The following is a 21,090-nucleotide window of genomic DNA, read 5'->3' as shown; positions in this document are numbered from 1 at the left end:
TTTTTTTTTTTTTTTTTTTTTTTTTTTTTTTTTTGTTGAGACGGGGTCTCTCTCTGTTGCCCAGGCTGGAGTGCAGTGCTGCCATTATGGCTCACTACAATTTCGACTCCTGGGCTCAAGCCATCCTTGAGTGTCAGCCTCCTGAGTAGCTGGGACTACAAGCAGGTGCCACCATGCCCGGCTCTAACTTAAAAAAAAATTATAGAGACAGGCTCTCACTATGTTGCCCAGGCTAGTCTCAAACCCTGGGCTCAGGTGATCTTCCCTCTTCAGCCTCCCATAGCTCTGGGATTACAGGTGCAAGCCACTGCACCCGGCCTGTTCCTATTTCCATGGGTAGCCATCGAGAGAGAATGCCCTTTGGAAAGACTGGCCTTTTTGTCAACGGCCTTATCCGTTTGGAAAGACCCAACGGCCTTCTCTGGGCAAATGTGCTGATGTCACTGCCCACGTCCCCTCTGGTTCCCACAGGGCTCTGGGTCCTGCCAATGACATTCTGTCGTGACTCCAAGTTAAGACTGGCCTGGGAAGGATTTTAAACAGGATTTTACTGTGTAAAATAGGTGCTGCCATGCCTAAAGGGAGCCCTGGGAGAAAGTCCGTGGGAGTGACATCTGATCTCTTTTGTCTTTGTCCTCTGCAGAATGGCCTGACCCCCCTGCACGTGGCCGTCCATCACAACAACCTGGACATCGTCAAGCTGCTGCTTCCCCGGGGTGGCTCCCCGCACAGCCCCGCCTGGGTAAGACTGGCGCCTCTCCCCAGCTGCCCCGGAGAGCAGGTCACCTGCTACCTTCCAGTCCCTCAAGGAGGGGGGTTTCCACAGCAGCCCAGGGGTTTTGCGTTCTGTTGCTATTTTTACCTCAGAAATCATGCCTCACTTTCACACATGCTACCTGTCCTGTAATCGTGCTATTCAGGGCCCAGGAGTGGGATGGGAAGTGGGTAACAATTCCCAGCCAGGGCTTACCTCGAAGAGGCAGAACTTGTTTTATACAGCAAATGTGTCCCCAAGCAGTTGCATGGCAGCTGGGTCTTGTAAACTGACTGTCAGAGATCAGTGTGGATAAAAATCCCTGGGGAGTGGTGAGCCTGGTTCTAGCAGATTCTGACCCTGTGGGACTGTGCAGTGTGGCCTGGAAGCCTCATTTTTAACCTACTCTGCGTGGTTCCGAGGCTGGGGCCACAGCGACCGTACTTTGAGAAATCCTCAGGGCTGCTGGTGAGCTTGCTGGAACCTGGAAGCAAGGGACCTCTTTGAAATGAGAATGATCACCTCCAAATTCATTTCTCTCTGAGATCAGACTTTTCGATGGTGGCATTTTTGTAGAGAGGCTTACCTGAATATGAGGCATGTTGGCCCGGCCTCACACCAGCTTCAGAGGCGAGCTGCTCAGGGCAGCAGGTTCCATGACCCTTGAGGGAATCAGAGGAGGGAGCAGATGGGTAGCTTCTGGAAGACCCCACGGGATTGGGTACTGCAAGGATGAAGCTGGAAGGATCATTTTTGGGAACAGGCTGCCTGCTGTGGGAAGGCAAGGCTGTGTAGGGATAGGTGCCATGGGACTGGTGGCCAGCGGGGAGAAGGGGAGAGGAGAGAGAGCGGGGCCAGGAAGACAAAAGCCACACACAGTTCCCGCACTCTATGGGGCAGCCAGGCGCACGGGAAACAGGATAATCTATGGGAGAGCAAACCCCTGTGATCCATCATGTGGCAGGTGTCCAAGTGCCGCAGAGAAGGAGCCTAAGGGTGGGACCCCGCATGACTCCAGCCAACATCTGCTGGCTTAGGGCTGCCGCAGCCCAGGCGGGGAGCCTCAGTGTCGGTGCAGCGCATTCTCCCTCCCTGGACAGACACGTGTCCCCATCTTGCAGCATCGCTCTTCTGCAGACACCGGCTCCCGACAGCTGTCTCCTCCTGTCCTCGCTACTGCTGCAGCGAGCCCCACGTCGCTGTGCAGAGGGAGCACATGGCCCTGCTGCGATGTCGACTTACTCCTGCCTCTAAAAATAAAAACCTGGACTCCCCTCCTCCTCCTCACTCCCCTACTTATATAAAAGGAAAGGGATCCAGGTTCATTATATTTAAAGAGAACTAAATCCAAGCACAAACCCTGTACAGATGGGCTTTGTTTCCATGGCAAAAAATAGTTTCCAAAGTAGTCTGGCAATTTTGTAGAATTTCACATGCAAATCTCTCTGCACCCAAACCAAACCCTCCCCTTTCTAATTTTGATGCTAATGTTGTTTGAACATTTGGGCAGAGCTCCCTCCGTGTGCATTCCTTAGGATGAGCTCATTTCCTTGGGAAAGAAGAGCCTTTTGCGGGCACACATTCCTCCCTCCCCTCTCCTTGACTTTCCAGCCTAGTTGTCCTTGTCCTTGTCACCTGCAGAAGTTCATTCATTCCTTTCAGTCCTGGTTTAGGGGAAGCTCTGTTCTGTGAACACTCCGTGTTCTGAGAGTGACAGTGGCACTTGTATCTCAATTTTAACCAGAGGTTTACCTGGCAGCCTGAGCCATGTCCAGGGCAGGACAGGGGGCTGGCCTTGCCAGTGTGGACATCACTGCTTCCCAGGTAACCTGGGATTCCTGAGGATACATCCGTGAACACACTGCAGATTGCTCAAGTGATGGTCCTTTGTACATTAAAAGATTGCCCAATAGGGCCAGGAACGGTGGCCCAAGCCTGTAATCCCAGCACTTTGGGAGGCCGAGGCAGGTGGATCGCTTGAGGTCAGGAGTTCAAGACCATCCTGGACAACATGGTGAAACCCCGCCTGTACTAAAAATACAAAAATTAGCTGGGCATGGCGGCATGCACCTGTAATCCCAGCTACTTGGGAGGCTGAGACAGGAGAATCGTTTGAACCCGGGAGGCAGAGATTGCTGTGAGCCAAGATCTCACCACTGCACTCCAGACTGGGCAACAGAGCGACACTCTGTCTCAAAAAAAAAAAAAAAAAAAAAAAAAGCCTAATAATCGTTGCTTTCATGTAGTTATTAATGGAAAAACCAGACTCCATAAAGTATTTCTGAGGTTTATTCTGAGCCAATGTGATAACCATGGCCCTGGGCAACACAGTATCAAGAGGTCCTGAGAAAGTGTGTCTGGGGCGGGTTACAGTTTGGTTTTATACATTTAGGGAGGCAGGAGTTATAGGTAAAGACATAAATCAATACATGGAAGGTATATATTGACAAAAATACCTAGAAACAGGGGCCCAGAGGTTATAGGCAGATTCAGAGATTCTTTAATTTGCAGTTGGTTAAAGGAGTAAAGCTTTATCTAAAAGTTTGGAATCAGCAGAAAAGAATTAAGTTGAGAGAAGGGTCTGTTCACCAGTGTCCTGGGCCGAGTGACCTCCAGGGGGCGTGTGACTCAGCCCTTGCCTATTGTGGCCTTGGGTCCTGTTGATAATTTGGTGTCTTGTCACAGAGAGTCCCTTTGGTTAGTCTTATGATCTCTTTTAACATGAATGTTGGTCAGTTGCGCCTAAACTCCGAAAGGGAGTGGGTATAGCAAGGCGTGTCCAACCTCCCTTCCTTCATGGCTGGGAATTCAGTTTTTAAGGTTTTTCTGGGATCTCTTTGGCCCAACTGGGGTCTGTCTGGGGGCTTAGGGTTTTATTTTTCGTTTCCATAGTGAAAGGCTTCTCTGGGCCAGTGCTGACTGGTGCGCTGTCTCTCGTTGTGGGGAGGCTTAGCTCCCTTTTGAGCCAACCCTGCATCTCAGGCTGGATCTGTGGCATCACACCCCATTCCTTTGCTCTCTTTTAATACAGTGCAAAAATCATGCTGTTTAATTAAACTTATTATGATCCAAATGCTGATCTTGTTACATGAACACAACCTACAAAGAACAATTTAATGTTTTCTCATAACATAATCAAATTAAAAAGGAAGAATACTGGAAAGGATTATCACACGTCATTCTTCAAAAAGAATGATTTTTCAATTTAATTCAATTCCTTGGGTAAGTCACAACTTTTCATTTCACCACAAAAGCCGCCTATGGGCCCACCTTGCTGAGCTTTCTCTGTACCCAGGGCTTTGACTGCCTTGGCCGGCACCTTTCTTTCCCTTTCCTCTTCCTGACCAGTTATCCTGGCAGAATCAGAAATGTTAGTTTCCACAGTAAGAGAGTGGCTGGCAGGGAGAACTCAGTCCTCAGCCAGAGGAATGCTGGCCGAGGTGGGGAAATCTCGTGCCCTGAGACAGATCCCACATTGGGCAGCCATCTGCTATTGGCCTGGGTGGGCGCATGTCCAGGACGTCCTCCAGCCTGGCATTGCCCTTAACCCTGAGTGCCCTAGGGCCTTGCTACTGAAAGTGTGGTCCCTGGACCAGCATTGTCAGCATCACCTGGGAGCTTGCTAGAAATGCACAATCTTGGGCCCCCCTAGTGCCTCTGAATCAGACACTGCATTTTAACAAGGTCCCAAGGGACTGTATACACATCAGAGTTTGAGAACCACTGTTCTAGCTGGAATCACCTGGGCTGTGCAATCAGAAGGTCAGGGCTGGGTTATCTGTTGTTCTGCTTACTATGTGACATTAAATAAGGCGCTTAACCTCACAGAGAATTGGCCTCTTTCTCCACACAATGGGATAATAATAAAAATGCCTGCCCTGTGACCTTATGTGGTTTTAATGAAGCGCAAAAAAGATAACGCAGGTGAAAGTGGTTTTCGGCCGTGATGAGCAAAGGAGCCCACCTGGGAACCGTCTCTTGCCTGCAGGGAGATAAGGAGTGTGCTCCAGAGTGTAAACCCATGCACTGCTTCCTTCATTAAGACAGTCTTGCTATCAATGATAATAATAAAAACAAAAATTGGCTGAATAAACAGTGCACAGTGACATCATTGATTTACTTTTGAGGCAAGCTCCTTCATCTCATTATGCAATTATAATGTCTTGCAAACCAGTGCACTACAAAACCATGACACACAGGTGCATTACTTTTTAAAACTTTTGTGTGTAGATAACAAGCTCTTACTCTGCTGCAGGCCATAGTGCAGTGGTACGATCAGAGCTCACTGCAACCTCCAACTCCTTAGCTCAAGCCATCCTCCCACCTCAGCCTCCTGAGTAGCTACAGGCATGCATCACCATGCCCAGTTAATTTTTTGATTTTTTTGTAGAGATAGGGTCTAGCTATGTTGTCCAGGCTGGTCTCAAACTCCTGGCCTCAAGTGATCCTCACACCTCAGCCTCCCAAAGTGTTGGGAATACAGGCATGAGCCACTGTGCCCTGCCAACTTTTTATATCTTAATTTTGGAACATACCTTCACATATAGTATCATGTTTGGTCTACCTAACAACTTTGAGAAATGAAAAAGATAGATGCTATTATCCACTTTTAATGACTTAAAAGATACAGAAGGAAGTCTAGGTCATGGAATATCTTGCCCTGGGTCACACAGGTAGTTAACAGTGGAGCGAGGACTGTCCCACATCCTCAAGTCCCTTGCCAGGTGCATGTCCCTTAAACCACCCTACCTAATGCCGGCAAGGCCCAGAGGGCAGCACTTGGCCCAGCTGCACTGGGAAAAAAAGGAGCTGTTGTTTCTTTTTCTTTATGAAATATTTGGGGTTTTTGGCTCTTATTGCAGGAAGGAAGAAATGAGAACCTTTCATTTCCTTACCTGGCCTTCCAGTTGTTCTCTTCCTGTCCAGCAGTTTGCCAGAGCATAACAGAAAACAGATGGTGAAAAAAGGTGGACATACAGAGGCTATGCAAGCCTGAGGTGCTGGCTTCAAATCAAATGGATTTTGTTTGTTTGTTTGTTTACCTAAATTGCTCCTGGGTGACGCCAGCCCTGCTCATTGGGTGTCCAGCCGGCCAAGAACCAGACTCAGCCCCTGCTCGTGTGTTGATATTGTCAGCTCAGCATTCCTGTAACCAGGCTCTGGGTGGCTTCTTCTGTTTCAGAATGGCTACACCCCTTTGCACATCGCTGCCAAGCAGAACCAGGTGGAGGTGGCCCGCAGTCTGCTGCAGTATGGGGGTTCAGCAAACGCCGAGTCGGTGCAAGGTGTGACGCCCCTTCACCTGGCCGCCCAGGAGGGCCATGCAGAGATGGTGGCTCTGCTGCTCTCGAAACAAGCCAATGGCAACCTGGGGAACAAGGTAGACATGGCGTCTTTGGATCTGCCCTGGAGTGCTGGCTAACAACGTGTGGTGTCTGCATATTAAGTATCTGTGTGCCCAGGTTCTGAGTTAGGGCTGTGTGTGTGTAAACCTTGGAACAGCCCTGTGTACATTTCACCTTCATTTTGTAAATGAATAAACAGAGTCAGAAAGGTTGCTTATTCCCGAGATGGCAGGATTCTGAGCCTTTCTGATGCCAAAGCCTTTGCTGATCTTTCTAAACAGATTGACTTAAGGATCTGCAGAAAGATCAATATTAAAATCCATAATACACTTTCCCAAATGTAGGCCGGCGCCTACCTTCAGGAGTACATTCTATCATTTGGGACTAAATATTCTATGTTCTGTGGGGGAAAGATATTTTAAAACTACTGACCTATACGCTGGGAGTTCTTACTCCAGCGGCAATAGGTGAGGATAAAGCCTTCTAAAATTGCGCACACATCTGGGGAGGAAGGGTGTATGAGCAGTTTTCTGGGTGAAGTGTTCAGTGTTTCTCAGCTTCTCAAAGGAATGTGTGACCCAAAAAAAGACTAAAAATCACTTCTTTTTTAAATAACAGTTTTATCGAAATATAATTCACCTAGAAGGCACCCTTTCAAACTCTACAATTCAATGTTTTTTAGTATTTTTACAGAATTCAGCAGCCTATGATCTAATTCTAGAACACTTTCATCACCCCCAGAGGGAACCCCGTACCTGTTGGCAGTCACTTCCCACTTCCCCCAGAGCCCCTGGTCCCTCGCAACCGCAAATCTTCCAGTCTCTAGGAATTTGTCTGTTCTGGACATTTCATATAAGTGGAACCATGCAATGTGAACAACCACTTCTTCGATGATAAATTCACATAGCAAATACACAGAAAGGCAAGCATTTTCAGGGCAACTTAAGGTTTCTTAAAAACCTATAGATTTTGTACAAAATCTGGCACATTTTATACAAATTTGAACAGTTGACCCCCAGTGAGGGAACCGTTCTGGTAGGACCATTATATCTCATGGCATTCTGGGTTCCTTCACTGCCCCACTTAATGGGAGCTTTGACAGGAGGCAGTAAGGTGACTGGTAACCCACTGTCATCCACACGCCGCCCTCACGAGGCAGATCATTGGTGTTAGCTCAAGAATGAGGCAGAGCGCCTGCCTGAGAGGCTGACACAGTCACTCGTCAACTGAGGACTGTTCTCATTTGAGCCATCCCCGGTTTGCCTGCAGGACAGGCCCGCCAGTTCTGGCCACAGTGGCATGTGGTGGGGTGTCATGACTACCCACAAGCCTCTGGTCAGCCTGCGGGATGTGCAGAAGGCAGAGGAGGGCAAGTGGAGTCCCGTAGAGAGGACATGGTCTGTGCCTGCAGAGAAATACAGTTTTGTTGGTCCCACGTTAGCAAAGGGTATTGAGGCAAAGTCCAGGGGAGAGAAGACTTTTCTGATATTTTCCTGTGGGTACCCACATGTCAAACAACATCTCTGATACCTTACTGCCTTCCTTCCTGAGGAAGCTGTGATGCCACGTGCAAGAACATGGTCCGTTCACTCCTGGTGGGATGCTTTGCCCTCTTGACCATGCCAGCACTGGCTGTGCAGTGATAACAGTATGGTACTTTATTTATTTATTTATTTATTTATTTATTTATTTAAGATGGAGTCTTGCTCTGTCACCCAGTCTGAAGTGCAGTGGTGCGATCTCGGCTCACTGCAACCTCTGCCTCCCAGGTTCAAGTGATTCTCCTGCCTCAGCCACCCAAGCAGCTGGGATTACAGGCATGAGCCACCATGCCCTGCTTACTTTTGTATTTTTAGTAAAGATAGGGGGGTCGAACCATGTTGGCCAGGCTGGTCTCAAACTCCTGACCTCAGGTGATCCACCCGCCTTGGCCTTCCAAAGTGCTGGGATGACAGGCATGTGCTGCCGCACCCAGCCAGTGTGCTTCATGTAAACAGCACTGTGTGCCTCTCAATGTGCTTCACCTGTGCTTTCTCCAGCACTCCTCACCTTGCCCCTAAGATGGATCCATGATAACCCCTATTGTCTAGATTAGGAAACCAAAGCTACAGGGCTCTGAAATTCACCATGGAAATAGGGCATTCTTTATTGGGCAGTCCATAAAGGATCAACACTGGGAAAGTGCCATAAAGTTCATCTAGATCAGAAGTCAGCAAACTATGGGCCCGTGGCCCAAATCTGGTCCACCACTTGTTTGTGTAAATAAAGTTTTATTGGAACACAGCCATGCCCATTCATTTCAATGTTAGTCATACAGAGACATGGCCAAAAATATTGATCATCTGGCCCTTAACAGAAAAAGTTGCCAACCCCTGGTCTAATGTAACCACCTTACTTTTTAGATAAGGACATTGGGGCCCAGAACAAGAAGAGCTTTGCCTGGAGCCAAATAACTAGTTGGTGACTGCAAAGTCAGCTTCAGCTCCCAGACCTCAGAGCTCTTTCCTTGTGGCCTGGAATTCTTTACTTGCTAGAAGGTAATGAACGTCTTTTTCTTTGCAGAGTGGACTCACTCCCCTCCATCTGGTAGCACAAGAAGGCCACGTTCCAGTGGCAGACGTGCTGATCAAACACGGCGTCATGGTGGATGCCACCACCCGGGTAAGGCAGGCAGCCAGAACTTCAGTCTGTGTGGACTCCTTGCTCACACTTCAGAACTGAATCTTCCACGGGGCTTTGAAACCCTGAAGACCCAGTGGAACATTCTTCCCTGCCACTTCCTAGAGCGGGCAGTGGAGTTTGAAAACGCTACTCCTCATTATCTTACTTTCTCATGGGGGATTTTTAAAGTTTGCTAGACCTTTGAGCCTCTGCAGTGAGAAAGTGGGACGAATGTTTAATCATGACTCTAAGACCTGTCTAATACGAGTAGCCAGCATGTCAAAATGTCAAGTTTCCCCAGATTCACACAAAAGCTTAGCCCCTTTTCTTCCAGCACTTGGTTAAATTCAGTTCAACTTTCTTTGAACCTCTGATGTGTGCAAGGAGCTATGTGAATGGAATCTGCCATCAAGGCGTCTGCAGTTTGGTGTGGAGGTGATTGCTAGGGACAGGAAGGAAGAGCGTAATTTGATATTTACTCTTAGGAGCTGGGAGCACAGAGGGCAGACAGGGTGTTTTCAGTCGGTGCGAGGAGGCGGGCTTCATGGAAGAAGCCACATTTTGTTTCTTTTCCCCACAAGGGAACCATATTAAAAGGAAGGGACAGTGACAGTACCAGGAACTCCTGCCCCCTCCAGAGTAGCACAGAAATGCCAGCAACAATGTTATGCTGAAGTCACCCTGAGAAAAGTCTGAAAACTGTGTTTGGTCTCCAACTGCCTGCAGCTTCCACAGGAATCTGCTTAAAGTCTAAGAATGTTCTGGATCTTTGAGGCTTCACTTGCGGGCCCTGTTTAGTCTTTTGGGGTCCTGCACCAAGAGAGCCTGTCCTGTGGGTTAGAATGGCCTTGAGGATCCCAAAGTCACCCCATTATGGGAAGGACCTGTGCTTGGGTGGTCTCTGGAATCTGGCACCAGCTTCCCGGGACACTTGGGACCAAAGAGCTCAGAGGCCCTTAGCCTGCCTGCCCACAGGAAGCATTACCACAAAATTCAGCAGGACAGACTCCTTAAACAGCCCAGACTCACATGAGCAAATGTCCCAAGACCGTGCATTTCAATAAGCAATGACCAGTTCCCGTAAATTCCATCATGCCACAACTAAGTCACTTGGACAGCCTTTTGGGGATTTTTCAATGGGATTTCAGCTTTCTAATGGAAATAAGCCTGTTGTCATTGGAGTGAACATGACCTCACATCCCCATCTGCCCTCATCTCAGCGCCCTTCCCAGGCCTGAAGGCTATTTCTTCCTCTTGAAATAGCCCCCCTGGGATTCTGTGATGCTGCTCTCTCCAGGTTTCCCTCTCCCTCTTTTCTGCCTCGGCCTCACACCCTCGGCCCCACTTTTCACCCTCCACTTTATCCTGGGGGACCTCACTCACCTCCAAAGCTCTCAGATCTCCCATGCACTGACGACCGCAGCATAGCCCTTTTCTTGCAGTTCAGTGTCCATCTTCCAGTTGCCAGGTTGACATCTCCCCTTGGGTCTCCCACAAGCATCTCAGCCCGGTGGTCTCTGCCCGGCAGCAGCCATTCAGCTTGTCAGTGTCAGCCTTCAAGGGGCTCCCCGTCCATTCTCTCTTTGAATCGGCTGCTTTGGGAAGGATTTCATGTGATGCCCGGCTCAGGAGAGCTCTGGTCACTCCTTCTCATCTGCTTTTCAGATGGGCTACACTCCCCTCCATGTGGCCAGTCACTACGGGAACATCAAGCTGGTGAAGTTTCTGCTGCAGCACCAGGCAGATGTAAATGCCAAGACCAAGGTACAGGGATGCCCTAGCCCCGACTCCTGCGCTGACCCTTCTCCATGCCACATCAGGGTGCAGCCAGAGCTGCTGCTCTGGGCCACTAGGGGTTCCACCACAGTTGACCGTGGACGCTGAAGGAAGAAAGGGGGAAATGCATTTTATTAATGTCCCATTTCGAAGATGGACAGGCACTATCATGTGTAGGCAGGTCTCTGTCTAATGGTTGGCTAACCCTGCCAAAATGTCTGCTTGCTTTGCAGCTAGGATACAGCCCCCTGCACCAGGCAGCCCAGCAGGGACACACAGACATCGTGACTCTGCTTCTGAAAAACGGTGCTTCCCCAAACGAGGTCAGCTCGGTGAGTACACTCTCTCTCCTGAGTTTAGAAAACTGCTCCCTGTGGCAGCAGCCCTGGGTGACCTCCCCTAACCGTAGAGGTTAATGCACATGTCTGGGGCCTGGATGGGGCCACAAGACCCTAAAGCCATAGCTACCTTGAATACCCTGAGGATGGGGCACTGTGATCAGTTCCTCTTTCTGGTGAATTGATCGTTTTCCTTTTAAGCACCATTTTCCCTCCTCTTTTATGTTTATTAAAATATCCTTCTTGAGTGCGGGTGCAGTGGCTCACGCCTGTAATCACAGCACTTTGGGAGGCTAAGGAGGGAGGATTGCTTGAGGGCAGGAGTTCAAGACCAGCCTGGGCAACACAGTGAGTGCCTGAATCTACAAAAAAATTTTTTTAATTACGTGGATGTGGTGACACATATTAGCTGTAGTCCCAGCTAACTGGGAGGCTGAAGTGGGAGGATAGCCTGAGTCCAGGAGGTCGAGGCTGCAGGGAGTTGTGATTGTGCCACTGCAGTTCAGTGTCCATTTTCCAGTTGCCCACTTGACAGCCAGCCTGGAAGACAGAGCAAGACCTTGTGTCTCTCTCTCTCTCTCTCTATATATATATATACACACATACACACACACACACACACACAGACATATACATATATACATGCACATACACACATATATACCATATATATAAATATTTGTTGAAACCCATTCTAAAATATGTGAAACTGTTTTCAATATGGTGCAAGTGAACATAGTTCAATGTCCTGGGTGGTTCCTGATCTTTCAGGGCTCGAGGTTATCTTTAGTGACATCAGCAATCATTGTTCACTATGAGCTTTCTCATCTGACCATGCGGAGGTTCTATGAAATTATCTCCGTGTTTGCTCCTATCTCTGAAATAATGTGGACCCCCTTGACTTGGTGTGGTGGCTCACACCTGTAATCCCAGCACTTTGGGAGGCCGAGGCAGGTGGATCACTTGAGGTCAGGAGTTAGAGACCAGCCTGGCCAACACTCCACGGCGAGTGTCTCTATTAAAAATACAAAAAAAATGAGCCGAGTGAGGTGACAGGCACCTGTAGTCCCAGCTACTCGGGAAGCTGAGGCACAAGAACCACTTGAGTCCAGGAGGCAGAAGTTACAGTGAGCCTAGATTGTGCCACTGCACTCCAGCCTGGGCGACAGAGTGAGACTCTGTCTCACACACACACACAAAAGTGGATCCTTGATTGTAGATGGGGTTGCAGAAATTGCAGCTGCAGCTGGGCTTGAATCTGAATGGAGCCCAAGGCACATCCTAGAAGTAGAGAAGTCAAAAGAAAAATCAAGCCTCAGTATCCATTTATGATGACATAGCTCTTTCTCTTCGAATCAAAGTAGAAAGTATGCCCTTGCTGTGTTTCTGGTGATTTGTGATTTCTGAGTATTCCGATTAGAGTTCATTGAAGTATATGGATTAATTCAACTACTTTAATACCCCATCACTGACACCTAAGAACAGACTTTGGGAGCAGCAAGCAGCCTCCCTCTGTCCTCATCTTCCTAAAATTGCATCTGCTAACTTCCTGACCTCCTTCCCGGTGGGTACCCACTTGGCAGAGCCTGACTTCTCCTTGGGAGATTTCCTCTGCTGGGTTGCAAGGCCCCACACTTGACACTGCCGATCGAAAGCACCCCTGCCCTCCCTCCTCCCACACCCATCTCTGGGTGCTGCTGCTAACACACATCTAGGCACACACACGTGCAGGGATCTCGTTCTGGGCCCCACGGTGACATCTGTCCACTCAGGTTCTCCTGAACAACTAGAAGGTGAACTCGATCTGTGTCTAAGGGGCCAGCCCCGCCTGCTAGACTCCATCCTCTGACTGCACCCGGGCTGCTCTTTTCCCAGGATGGAACCACACCTCTGGCCATAGCCAAGCGCTTGGGCTACATTTCTGTCACCGACGTGCTCAAGGTCGTCACGGATGAAACCAGTTTCATGGTATGTCTACCTCTCCCCCGCACCCACCCCGGACACACTCGATCTGGCGCAGAGGCGTGCCCGGGGTTACTCTGGAAGTGGGGTGCGTTCTGGAGCTCCAGGACGCCGGTCGGAGGCGCAGCGCCGACGGGTGGGAACTTGTCCTCCTTCCAGCGGGGCTGTGCTGCCACCTAGCGGCCTGAGGACTCGGGGCAGGACCAGCATTCCGAGCAGCAGCGGAGTGGATGGGGTTTGGGGAGATGGGAAGCCAGTTTTCCCGGGTCCCATCTCAGTGGTTCCTGCCCGGCAGCTTCCAGGCTGAGCGCCTCCTCCGTCCGTTTTTCTGCATTTGGGGCACACCCCACAGGCGTGACCTGGGAGCCGCTGGGCTGGTAAAAAATGCGTGCGGCTCTAGTTTGGGTTGAGTTATCTGCTTTTTCTCCTTTTAGTTAGTCAGTGATAAGCATCGGATGAGTTTCCCCGAGACAGTTGATGAGATCCTGGATGTCTCGGAAGATGAAGGTAAAGTTGGGGTGATGAGCTCAGGCTGGTGGGGACAGAGGGGCTCTGGGCACCCTCCAAGGGGGCTTCCTGCCACCTGCCGGCTTTGTCCTCTTACAACACGCCCAAGAGCTGTAGATGGACACTGAAAGTGGGGAGACCTGCTTTTTATAGCTGTTGTCTATTATCAAAATACAATAGACAACGCTATAAAAAGTATTTTATACTACTGTATTAACTACTACTCTGTTAATACAATCTTAGGTGAAAGAACATTGACTAAATTTAAAATTCCATGAAGTTTCAAAAACACATGTGTGTTTGCATAGATTATGGATGTGTATCAAATTGGAGCGTGGTTCTACTCAGACCAACTCTCAGCGCCATGAGGAACCGTAATAAAATTCTGCCTGGTTCTTTCTTTGTGCTTTGAATGAATACTAAGTGGATTATTCAAAATCTGTGAGAATGCCTTTTAAGCTGCACTTCAACCACATAGCGGGTCAGTAGGTTTTGGGTTATTTCTGTGATTATGAAATTACTATAGTCTGGCTGGGTGCCTGGGTTCATGCCTGTAATCCCAGAATTTTGGGCAGCCGAGGTTGGAGGATTGCTTGAGGCTAGGAGTTCAAGGCCAGACTTGGGCAATATAGGGAGACCCCCGTCTCTACAAAAGAATTGAAACTAAAAATTAGTGAGCTGTAATCACCCCACGGCACTCCAGCCTGGGTGACAGAGCCAGACCCTGTCTCTAAAAGAAAAAGAAAGAAATTACTATAGTCTCAGCTTGTATGAACTACAGAATGCTTCCAGTGTTTTCCTACCCCCAGCAAACCTTATTTCATCACTAATTAGATGGGGATATTGAGTAGTAGGATCCTCAACTCCGGGGATGTTGAATAGTGGGGTGGGCTGGATCAGCTCGGTGGTCCTTTCCATCTGGGTTATTCCATGGTTGTATAACTTTGTCAACTAGAGAAGCAGAGCTGTCTGGTGCTCCTTTGGATAATATATGTCTCTCGCTTTAACTGCCTTCAATGTGGTCCTTCTTTCAACTCTGCTCTCCTTTGCTTTCCAGGAACTGCTCATATAACTATAATGGGTATGGAACGCTTTCTGTTTCCTGTGGTCTTTTCTCACTAGAGTGCATTTCACCCTAAGCAACCCAGATGCTCACTAATCCATTCCTGCTTTCCATCTTCCTCTGACAGCTACTAATCTGGAGCCAGGAGCTCAACTAAACCAAGGAATTCACACCCATGAGACCCATGCCCGGCAGGCAGCTCCTGCCAGTCCATCTCTGTCTGTGCCCATGCCACCATGTTTGTGATCATAACTGCATGAGCTGTTGTTCTTCCATCCTGTCAGCTCCAGATCACACGCCATGGTGCTCACTGCTGGGTGGCATTGAATGACCCCTCAAGGTTGAGGGCCGGGGCTCCAGCTCCAGTTCAAACTAGGAGAGAGAAACAAAGGGGCAGTCAGAGGTGCAGGCAGCTGATTGACCCATAGTTTGAACCTCTTTGTGATGGGCTTTGAAATAATGAGGTTTTGGCTGCCATGGTTACAGAAAATTCTCCAGCCCTTTGAATTGAGTGGGTCCAGTTCCACTGTAGTTTATTCTTCTATTGGTGTGGAGTGGAAAAGAGCAGTAGCAGTTCCTTCTTTGGTGTCATCGCACCCTAAAAGGGCTGTTTTGAATTGGAACTAAGCGAAGAAAGTTCTTTCTGGCTGTCTTTGGCTTCCTGCAAAGCGTCAGGCATCTAAGATGTCAGGAGCTGGCTGCCCTGCTCTCTATCCCAGAGCTGGAGGACCAGGACTGGGCAAAGACATTGCTCCCGATCTCCTTGCAACATCAAGGCCTTCCCCACTCCTCAGGAGCAAGCTCTGAGAGGCGGAGTGGGAACAGAGCTTTTTAAAAAGAAAGAGGGACTCTTCTCCCTCTACCCTGTCGCTCACTTGAGCTCTTGCTGTTTCAGGGGAAGAACTCATCGGCTCCAAGGCTGAGAGGTCGGATTCCAGGGATGTCGATGAAGAGAAGGAGCTCCTGGATTTTGTGCCAAAGCTAGACCAAGTGTGAGCAGTGCTCCTGGGAGGGTCCCTAGGAGGATGCCGAGGTGTAGCCCTGTGGCGCAGAGCAGGGATTCCAGAGGGAGGAAGGGCACAGCAGGCCAGGTGCTGGGCATGCTGCCCGCAGAGAGAGACAGTTTGCACCTTAGGATGCGCTAGCTGTGCACCTGAGCCACCAGGGCAGGAGGAGGCCTTCCTCACACCATGCTGCCTGGATGCCTCTCTGCTCCTCTTCTAGTCTCCCCTCCTTTGCCAGGCTCCCCTCATTCACAGCTTTATATCCACACCCCTTCTCCCTCTTATGCACACTCAACTTCTCATCCAAAAGTTGAGGAAGATGGCCGGGCGCGGTGGCTCACACCTGTAATCCCAGCACTTTGGGAGACTGAGACAGGAGGATCACCTGAGGTCAGGAGTTCATGACCAACCTGACCAACATGGTGAAACCCCGTCTCTACTAAAAATACAGAAAAATAGCTGAATGTGGCAGTGCACATCTATAGTCCCAGCTACTTGGGAGGCTGAGGCAGGAGAACTGCTTGAACCCCGGAGGTGGAGGTCGCAGTGAGCCAAGATTGTGCCACTGTATTCCAGCCTGGGCAATGAGAGCAAAACTCCATCTCAAAAAAAAAAAAAAAAAGGTTGAGGAAGATTCACATTAGAAACTATTGCCAGGCTAAGCTCGAACTCTGACTGCATCCCTCTGCCCCTGAGGTATGTTAGGTACAAGCCAGGGGAGATTCAGGTCTGCCTGGACCACATTTCTCATTTCCCCCGTGACTGCTGTGAGTTATCTCACTGTGGGCACGGTGTACACAGGGACATTTTGCAAAGCAATCTAATATCAATGACTTTGTAGAAACACTAAGCCCTAGATGTTTTCTGAAAAGATGGAAATGTCCCTGAACAAGCAGGGAGTGAAACCATGGGGTCATTTGCTCCATTTGAATTTGCTAGACATCTGTTAGAAAGAAATACAGAGCTGTAACCCTGACCATAAGCAACTTACGGATTCATTTGGTGGGATCGAAATGCACACCAAGTGGTCATGTAGCAACACAGAAAGATATGTTGTTAGCCAGAGCGAGGATTCTGTCAACAGGTTCTAAAGGAGGAGAAAGGGGTGGCAAGTGCAGGTTGGAGTCATTGGGGAGGACTTCATGGAGGAGGAGGTGGTCCTTCCACCAGGTTGTGAAGGGCAGTCAGGCTCCAGAGTGGAAAGCAGGAGGGAGAGACTTGGAGGCAAGAGGAAGAGGAAGCTGTGTGCACATGAGGATCAGCCCTGTGATTTTCTGGTGTTCTTGGCATGCAGGGTGGAATCTCCAGCCATCCCCAGGATTCCCTGTGTCACACCTGAGACAGTGGTGATCAGGTCAGAAGAGCAGGAGCAGGTAAGAAGCTGCTTGTCTGTGGTTTCCCCACGTGGAGAGCATGAGTACCCCGGGACAGTGATTGTTGACGGGTGGCCTGTACGTAGCCCAATAGACACTAATAGCTCACATGCCACTCACTGTCCAACTGGCATTCCACGCTTGGATGCCTCATAATGGTGCAACGTCGGCGGCATTGGGTGGGCCGCGTCTGGGAGAGATGGTCAGATGGGGCCCTATCCTGTGGTGGCTCAGTCCTTGGATGCAGCCCAGGACCGCAGCAGTGAGAAACCCGTGGGTCCTTGACCAGCCCACTGTCTTCAACTCTTGGCCTAGGGTAGGAATTCCAGCCAGCAGATGTTTACTGGATTCCTGCTCTGCGCCCTGGACAGGCTCAGGCAGGAGGGCTGGACACCCGCCTCCTGGGAGCCGGGACCCAACAGGAAAGAGTGGACTCGGACGCGTGAACCCAGTTAGCATAGAACCGGGAGGGAGAGCAGGGGAGTGCTCCACTGTGTGGTGTGAGTGCTGGCAGAGTGCAGAGCAGGGAGGCCCTGGCCAGCCCCAGGGTGGCCGGGAGCATCTGCAGAGGAGGTGAGATGTGGGGAGTGGAGAGGATTAGATCAACAAGGGTGAGGGACAAGGATGTTCTGGACTGGGGGAAAAGCAAACGTGAAGATCTAGAGAGCACCAAGGCTGGGCTTAGGTCCTGCTGGCTGTGCCAGGGCAGGCTGGCATCCCTGTAGTTGCAGTGTTACCCTAAGGCAAGTCCCTGCTATACAGGTGAGGAAGCAGGAAGCCCCACAAGGGCGGGAGTCTGTTGTGTCCACCTCGTGGACTCCAGATGTCCACAGGGCAGGTAGCCCGCCCACAGCTAAGTGGCGAGGCGGTCATGGTGCTGGCATGCAGTGCCCACCCTAGAGGAAGTTGGCCTGCCGAGGGCAGGGCTCCCCGTGGGCAGAGCTGGAAAGAAGGGGGCGGGTCTGCAGCAGGTGCAGTGGGCCTGGGGGCCAGGAGTCAGACTGAATGGTGAGGACTGGCTCCATCCATTCCAAGGCTGTGTCCCAGGGTCTTGAGCCCAGGAGAGCATGGAGGTGGGAGGAAGCCCTGGTCTCCTTTTAGACTCCAGGACAGCCTTGTCTGATAGGGCGGTGGGGTCCCGTGGGAGCACTTTCTCCACGTGTCACCTGGTTTCTAGCAGCAAGGCTCTTCCAAGCCTCCATGCCCTGGCACGGCATCCAGCTGGCCAGGGAGAAAGTGGAACAGGAGGACCTTTTCTCTGTCCTCAGGCATCTAAAGAGTATGATGAGGACTCCCTCATCCCCAGCAGTCCGGCCACCGAGACCTCAGACAACATCAGCCCGGTGGCCAGCCCGGTGCACACAGGGTGAGTGGCGGGCGCAGGGCTCGGGGACTCCTGTCTCCATCTCCCAGAGGGGATCCAGAAGCCCAGCGTGCATCTGCCCCACTCTTAGGTTTCTGGTGAGCTTCATGGTCGATGCCCGGGGTGGTTCCATGAGAGGAAGTCGCCACAACGGCCTGCGAGTGGTGATCCCGCCACGGACGTGCGCAGCGCCCACCCGCATCACCTGCCGCCTGGTCAAGCCCCAGAAGCTCAGCACGCCGCCCCCACTGGCCGAGGAGGAGGGCCTGGCCAGCAGGATCATCACGCTGGGGCCCACAGGGGCACAGTTCCTAAGGTGAGCATGCGCAGGCAGCCCACGTCCTCACCTGTCCCTGTGCCATGGAGGCCACGCCATCTCCACTGTCCCGATGGGGAAACAGAACTGGGTGCTCCTCCTCTTTCCCTGAATTTTCCTAACACACGAAGGCGTCCATAGCCCTGAGAGGGCTTACAACTCTCAGATCTCAGATCGGGCATGATAGCTCACGCCTGTAATTCCAATGCTTTGGGAGGCTGAGGTGAGAGCATCGCTTGAGGCCAGGAGTTCGAGACCAGCCTCGAATATATATATATATATATAGCAAGACCCCGTCATTGTAAAAAATAAAAAACAAAACCAAAAAAACAACTCTTAAATATTGCGTGACACTAGAGACAAGGCCAATCTGAGGCCCTGAGGGTCTGACCATTTATGCACTGAGAGTCCCCAGGAAGACAGCCTCCCTGGCTGTTTCCCCTGACAACGAGCGAAGTACCCAGCTCCAGAGGCCTATGGCCCACCTCCCTGAAGCAGCCTGGGCTCCTCCTGGAGCTTTGCTACCCTTCAGGCACCATGGGTGTGATGTGGGGACAGGGCTGACCAAGAGGCCCTGCCTTCTACCTCTGTCCACCCTCCTGGCCCCCCTCAGAGCGGTCACCACAATTTGCAAAGCAGCAAGTTTTCTCATTGACCTTTCTTTGTCCTCAAAGCATCCCTCCGAAGAAAATGTCATTATGACCAGTTGATAGATGAGGTTACCCGTCTAGGGATGTCAGATGGATTTTTAGAATCAGGTGCAAGGACAGGATCCTTAGGTCGTGGGAGCAGAGCCCCCGTGAAATGAGACTGGCCCTGCCCTCACTGTTACTGCAAGTCTGGTGGGGAGCAAGCAGGGCTGTGGGAAGCCCAGGGGACCCCCCACGGGTCTGGTCCACTTAGAGACCTGCCTGCAGGTAGGGCCTCCATGTGGCTGTGGAAGCGTCTTCCCCATCTAGGTGGGAGCCGGCAGCCCCATCCCTCCCTTTGCCCTGCCTGCCCTGTGTGAGCACCTCCCCACCACCACTGTGTCCTTGCCTCAGCCCTGTAATCGTGGAGATCCCGCACTTTGCCTCTCATGGCCGTGGAGACCGGGAGCTCGTGGTTCTGAGGAGTGAAAACGGCTCCGTGTGGAAGGAGCACAGGAGCCGCTATGGAGAGAGCTACCTGGATCAGATCCTCAACGGGATGGACGAAGGTAGGGGGGCGGATCCCAGCGCTAGGTCCCCTCCTTGCGGAAGAGGGGTTTGAGTTGCACCTTAAAGATGGTCTTTCAGGGCCACCTGGAGTTTGGGAAGCCCCAAGAGGCTGGAAATGGCCTGGTGTGGACAAGCCCTGCGTCCCCAGGATGTGTGAGGGGATGCTCAGCTGCTGCCTGCAGCCGCATCTGCTCTGCTGGGCCTCTGGGCCTGGGCACTTCTTCTGGCCACTATGCCGCCCGGCACCTGGAGAGGGTGTGTGCACTGGGTCTGGGGGACAAGGAGGCTCTGGGGCCCCTGGAAGGCCTGAACCTGTGCCTGATGTGACTGCGGTGGTGGCCTGTGTGTGTGATTCCAGAACTGGGGAGCCTGGAGGAGCTGGAGAAGAAGAGGGTGTGCCGAATCATCACCACAGACTTCCCGCTGTACTTCGTGATCATGTCGCGGCTCTGCCAGGACTACGACACCATCGGTCCCGAAGGGGGTTCCCTGAAGAGCAAGCTGGTGCCCCTGGTACAGGCAACGTTCCCAGAGAATGCAGTCACCAAGAGAGTGAAGCTGGCTCTGCAGGTGACAGCTCTCCTCCCTGCCAGGTCCTGGGGGTGGACTGAACTCCAGGTCCCCAGGAAGGCCACCCTCTTCCCCAGGACATCCCCATGCTTTTGTCCGGTGCTTTGAAATGCCACAGTGGAGATCTGACTTTAAAGCTCAAAGGAGAGTTGAGTGGGAAGGGGTGAGGCAGAAGCTCCCTGATAAGTTGCATCCATCAAGCCGCATGACCCGCTCTGTGCAGCATGCGGGAACCACATGACCTCTGGGAGCTGACCGTGATGCGAGCAAAGATGCACCAGCCCTGGGAGTAAGAAGCAGAGGAGAGGGGAGAAAGGGCTCAGGAAGGCGAGCTCCACCATGTCAGTCCTGCGGTCCAACAGCAGAGGGGACCCCATGCACTGACGGCCACTCTCTCTTGGCATGGAGCTGCCTCCCATCTGACTAGCCCCTCTCCTGCTTGGGCCTGAGTGTCCTGCCTCTGTCATTTCACAGGCCCAGCCTGTCCCAGATGAGCTTGTCACTAAGCTCCTGGGCAACCAGGCCACATTCAGCCCCATTGTCACCGTGGAGCCCAGGCGCCGGAAGTTCCACCGCCCCATCGGACTTCGGATCCCGCTACCTCCTTCCTGGACCGACAACCCGAGGGACAGCGGGGAGGGAGACACCACCAGCCTGCGTCTGCTTTGCAGCGTCATTGGTGAGAGGGGCCCCTGTCTCAGACTTGTGTTTCCACAGCTGCAGTGCTTCTGGAACACAGTAGTGGGTGACGTGAGAAGGCGAGGCCAGCAATCCCCTTAGTTTTTGTTAGCTTCCCCGGGAGTAAGGTGCTCTTCCAAGAGGTGGAAGGATGATGCATCTGCATAAAAGTCCATGCCCA

At 51.3% G+C, this 21,090-nt stretch overlaps 1 protein-coding gene across 5 annotated transcripts in view; it reads left to right on the top strand.

Annotated features, from left to right (window-relative positions):
- The window catches only part of ANK1 (ankyrin 1), a 143,319-nt gene that overhangs the window by 81,301 nt on the left and 40,928 nt on the right, over positions 1–21,090 (top strand). For all 5 annotated transcript variants that reach the window (XM_023214480.1, XM_023214478.1, XM_023214479.1 and 2 more), the window contains 14 exons: positions 644–742; positions 5,937–6,134; positions 8,662–8,760; positions 10,426–10,524; positions 10,770–10,868; positions 12,750–12,842; positions 13,271–13,343; positions 15,302–15,398; positions 16,705–16,783; positions 18,052–18,149; positions 18,238–18,462; positions 19,506–19,660; positions 20,020–20,231; positions 20,706–20,910. In XM_023214480.1, the coding sequence (XP_023070248.1) occupies positions 644–742; positions 5,937–6,134; positions 8,662–8,760; positions 10,426–10,524; positions 10,770–10,868; positions 12,750–12,842; positions 13,271–13,343; positions 15,302–15,398; positions 16,705–16,783; positions 18,052–18,149; positions 18,238–18,462; positions 19,506–19,660; positions 20,020–20,231; positions 20,706–20,910 (1,831 nt within the window). The remainder of the gene's footprint in view (positions 1–643; positions 743–5,936; positions 6,135–8,661; positions 8,761–10,425; positions 10,525–10,769; positions 10,869–12,749; positions 12,843–13,270; positions 13,344–15,301; positions 15,399–16,704; positions 16,784–18,051; positions 18,150–18,237; positions 18,463–19,505; positions 19,661–20,019; positions 20,232–20,705; positions 20,911–21,090) is intronic.

The sequence above is a fragment of the Piliocolobus tephrosceles genome, chromosome 7, assembly GCF_002776525.5.
Source record: "Piliocolobus tephrosceles isolate RC106 chromosome 7, ASM277652v3, whole genome shotgun sequence".
Classification (NCBI taxonomy): domain Eukaryota; kingdom Metazoa; phylum Chordata; class Mammalia; order Primates; family Cercopithecidae; genus Piliocolobus; species Piliocolobus tephrosceles.
This window is presented reverse-complemented; position numbering and strand designations above follow the sequence as displayed.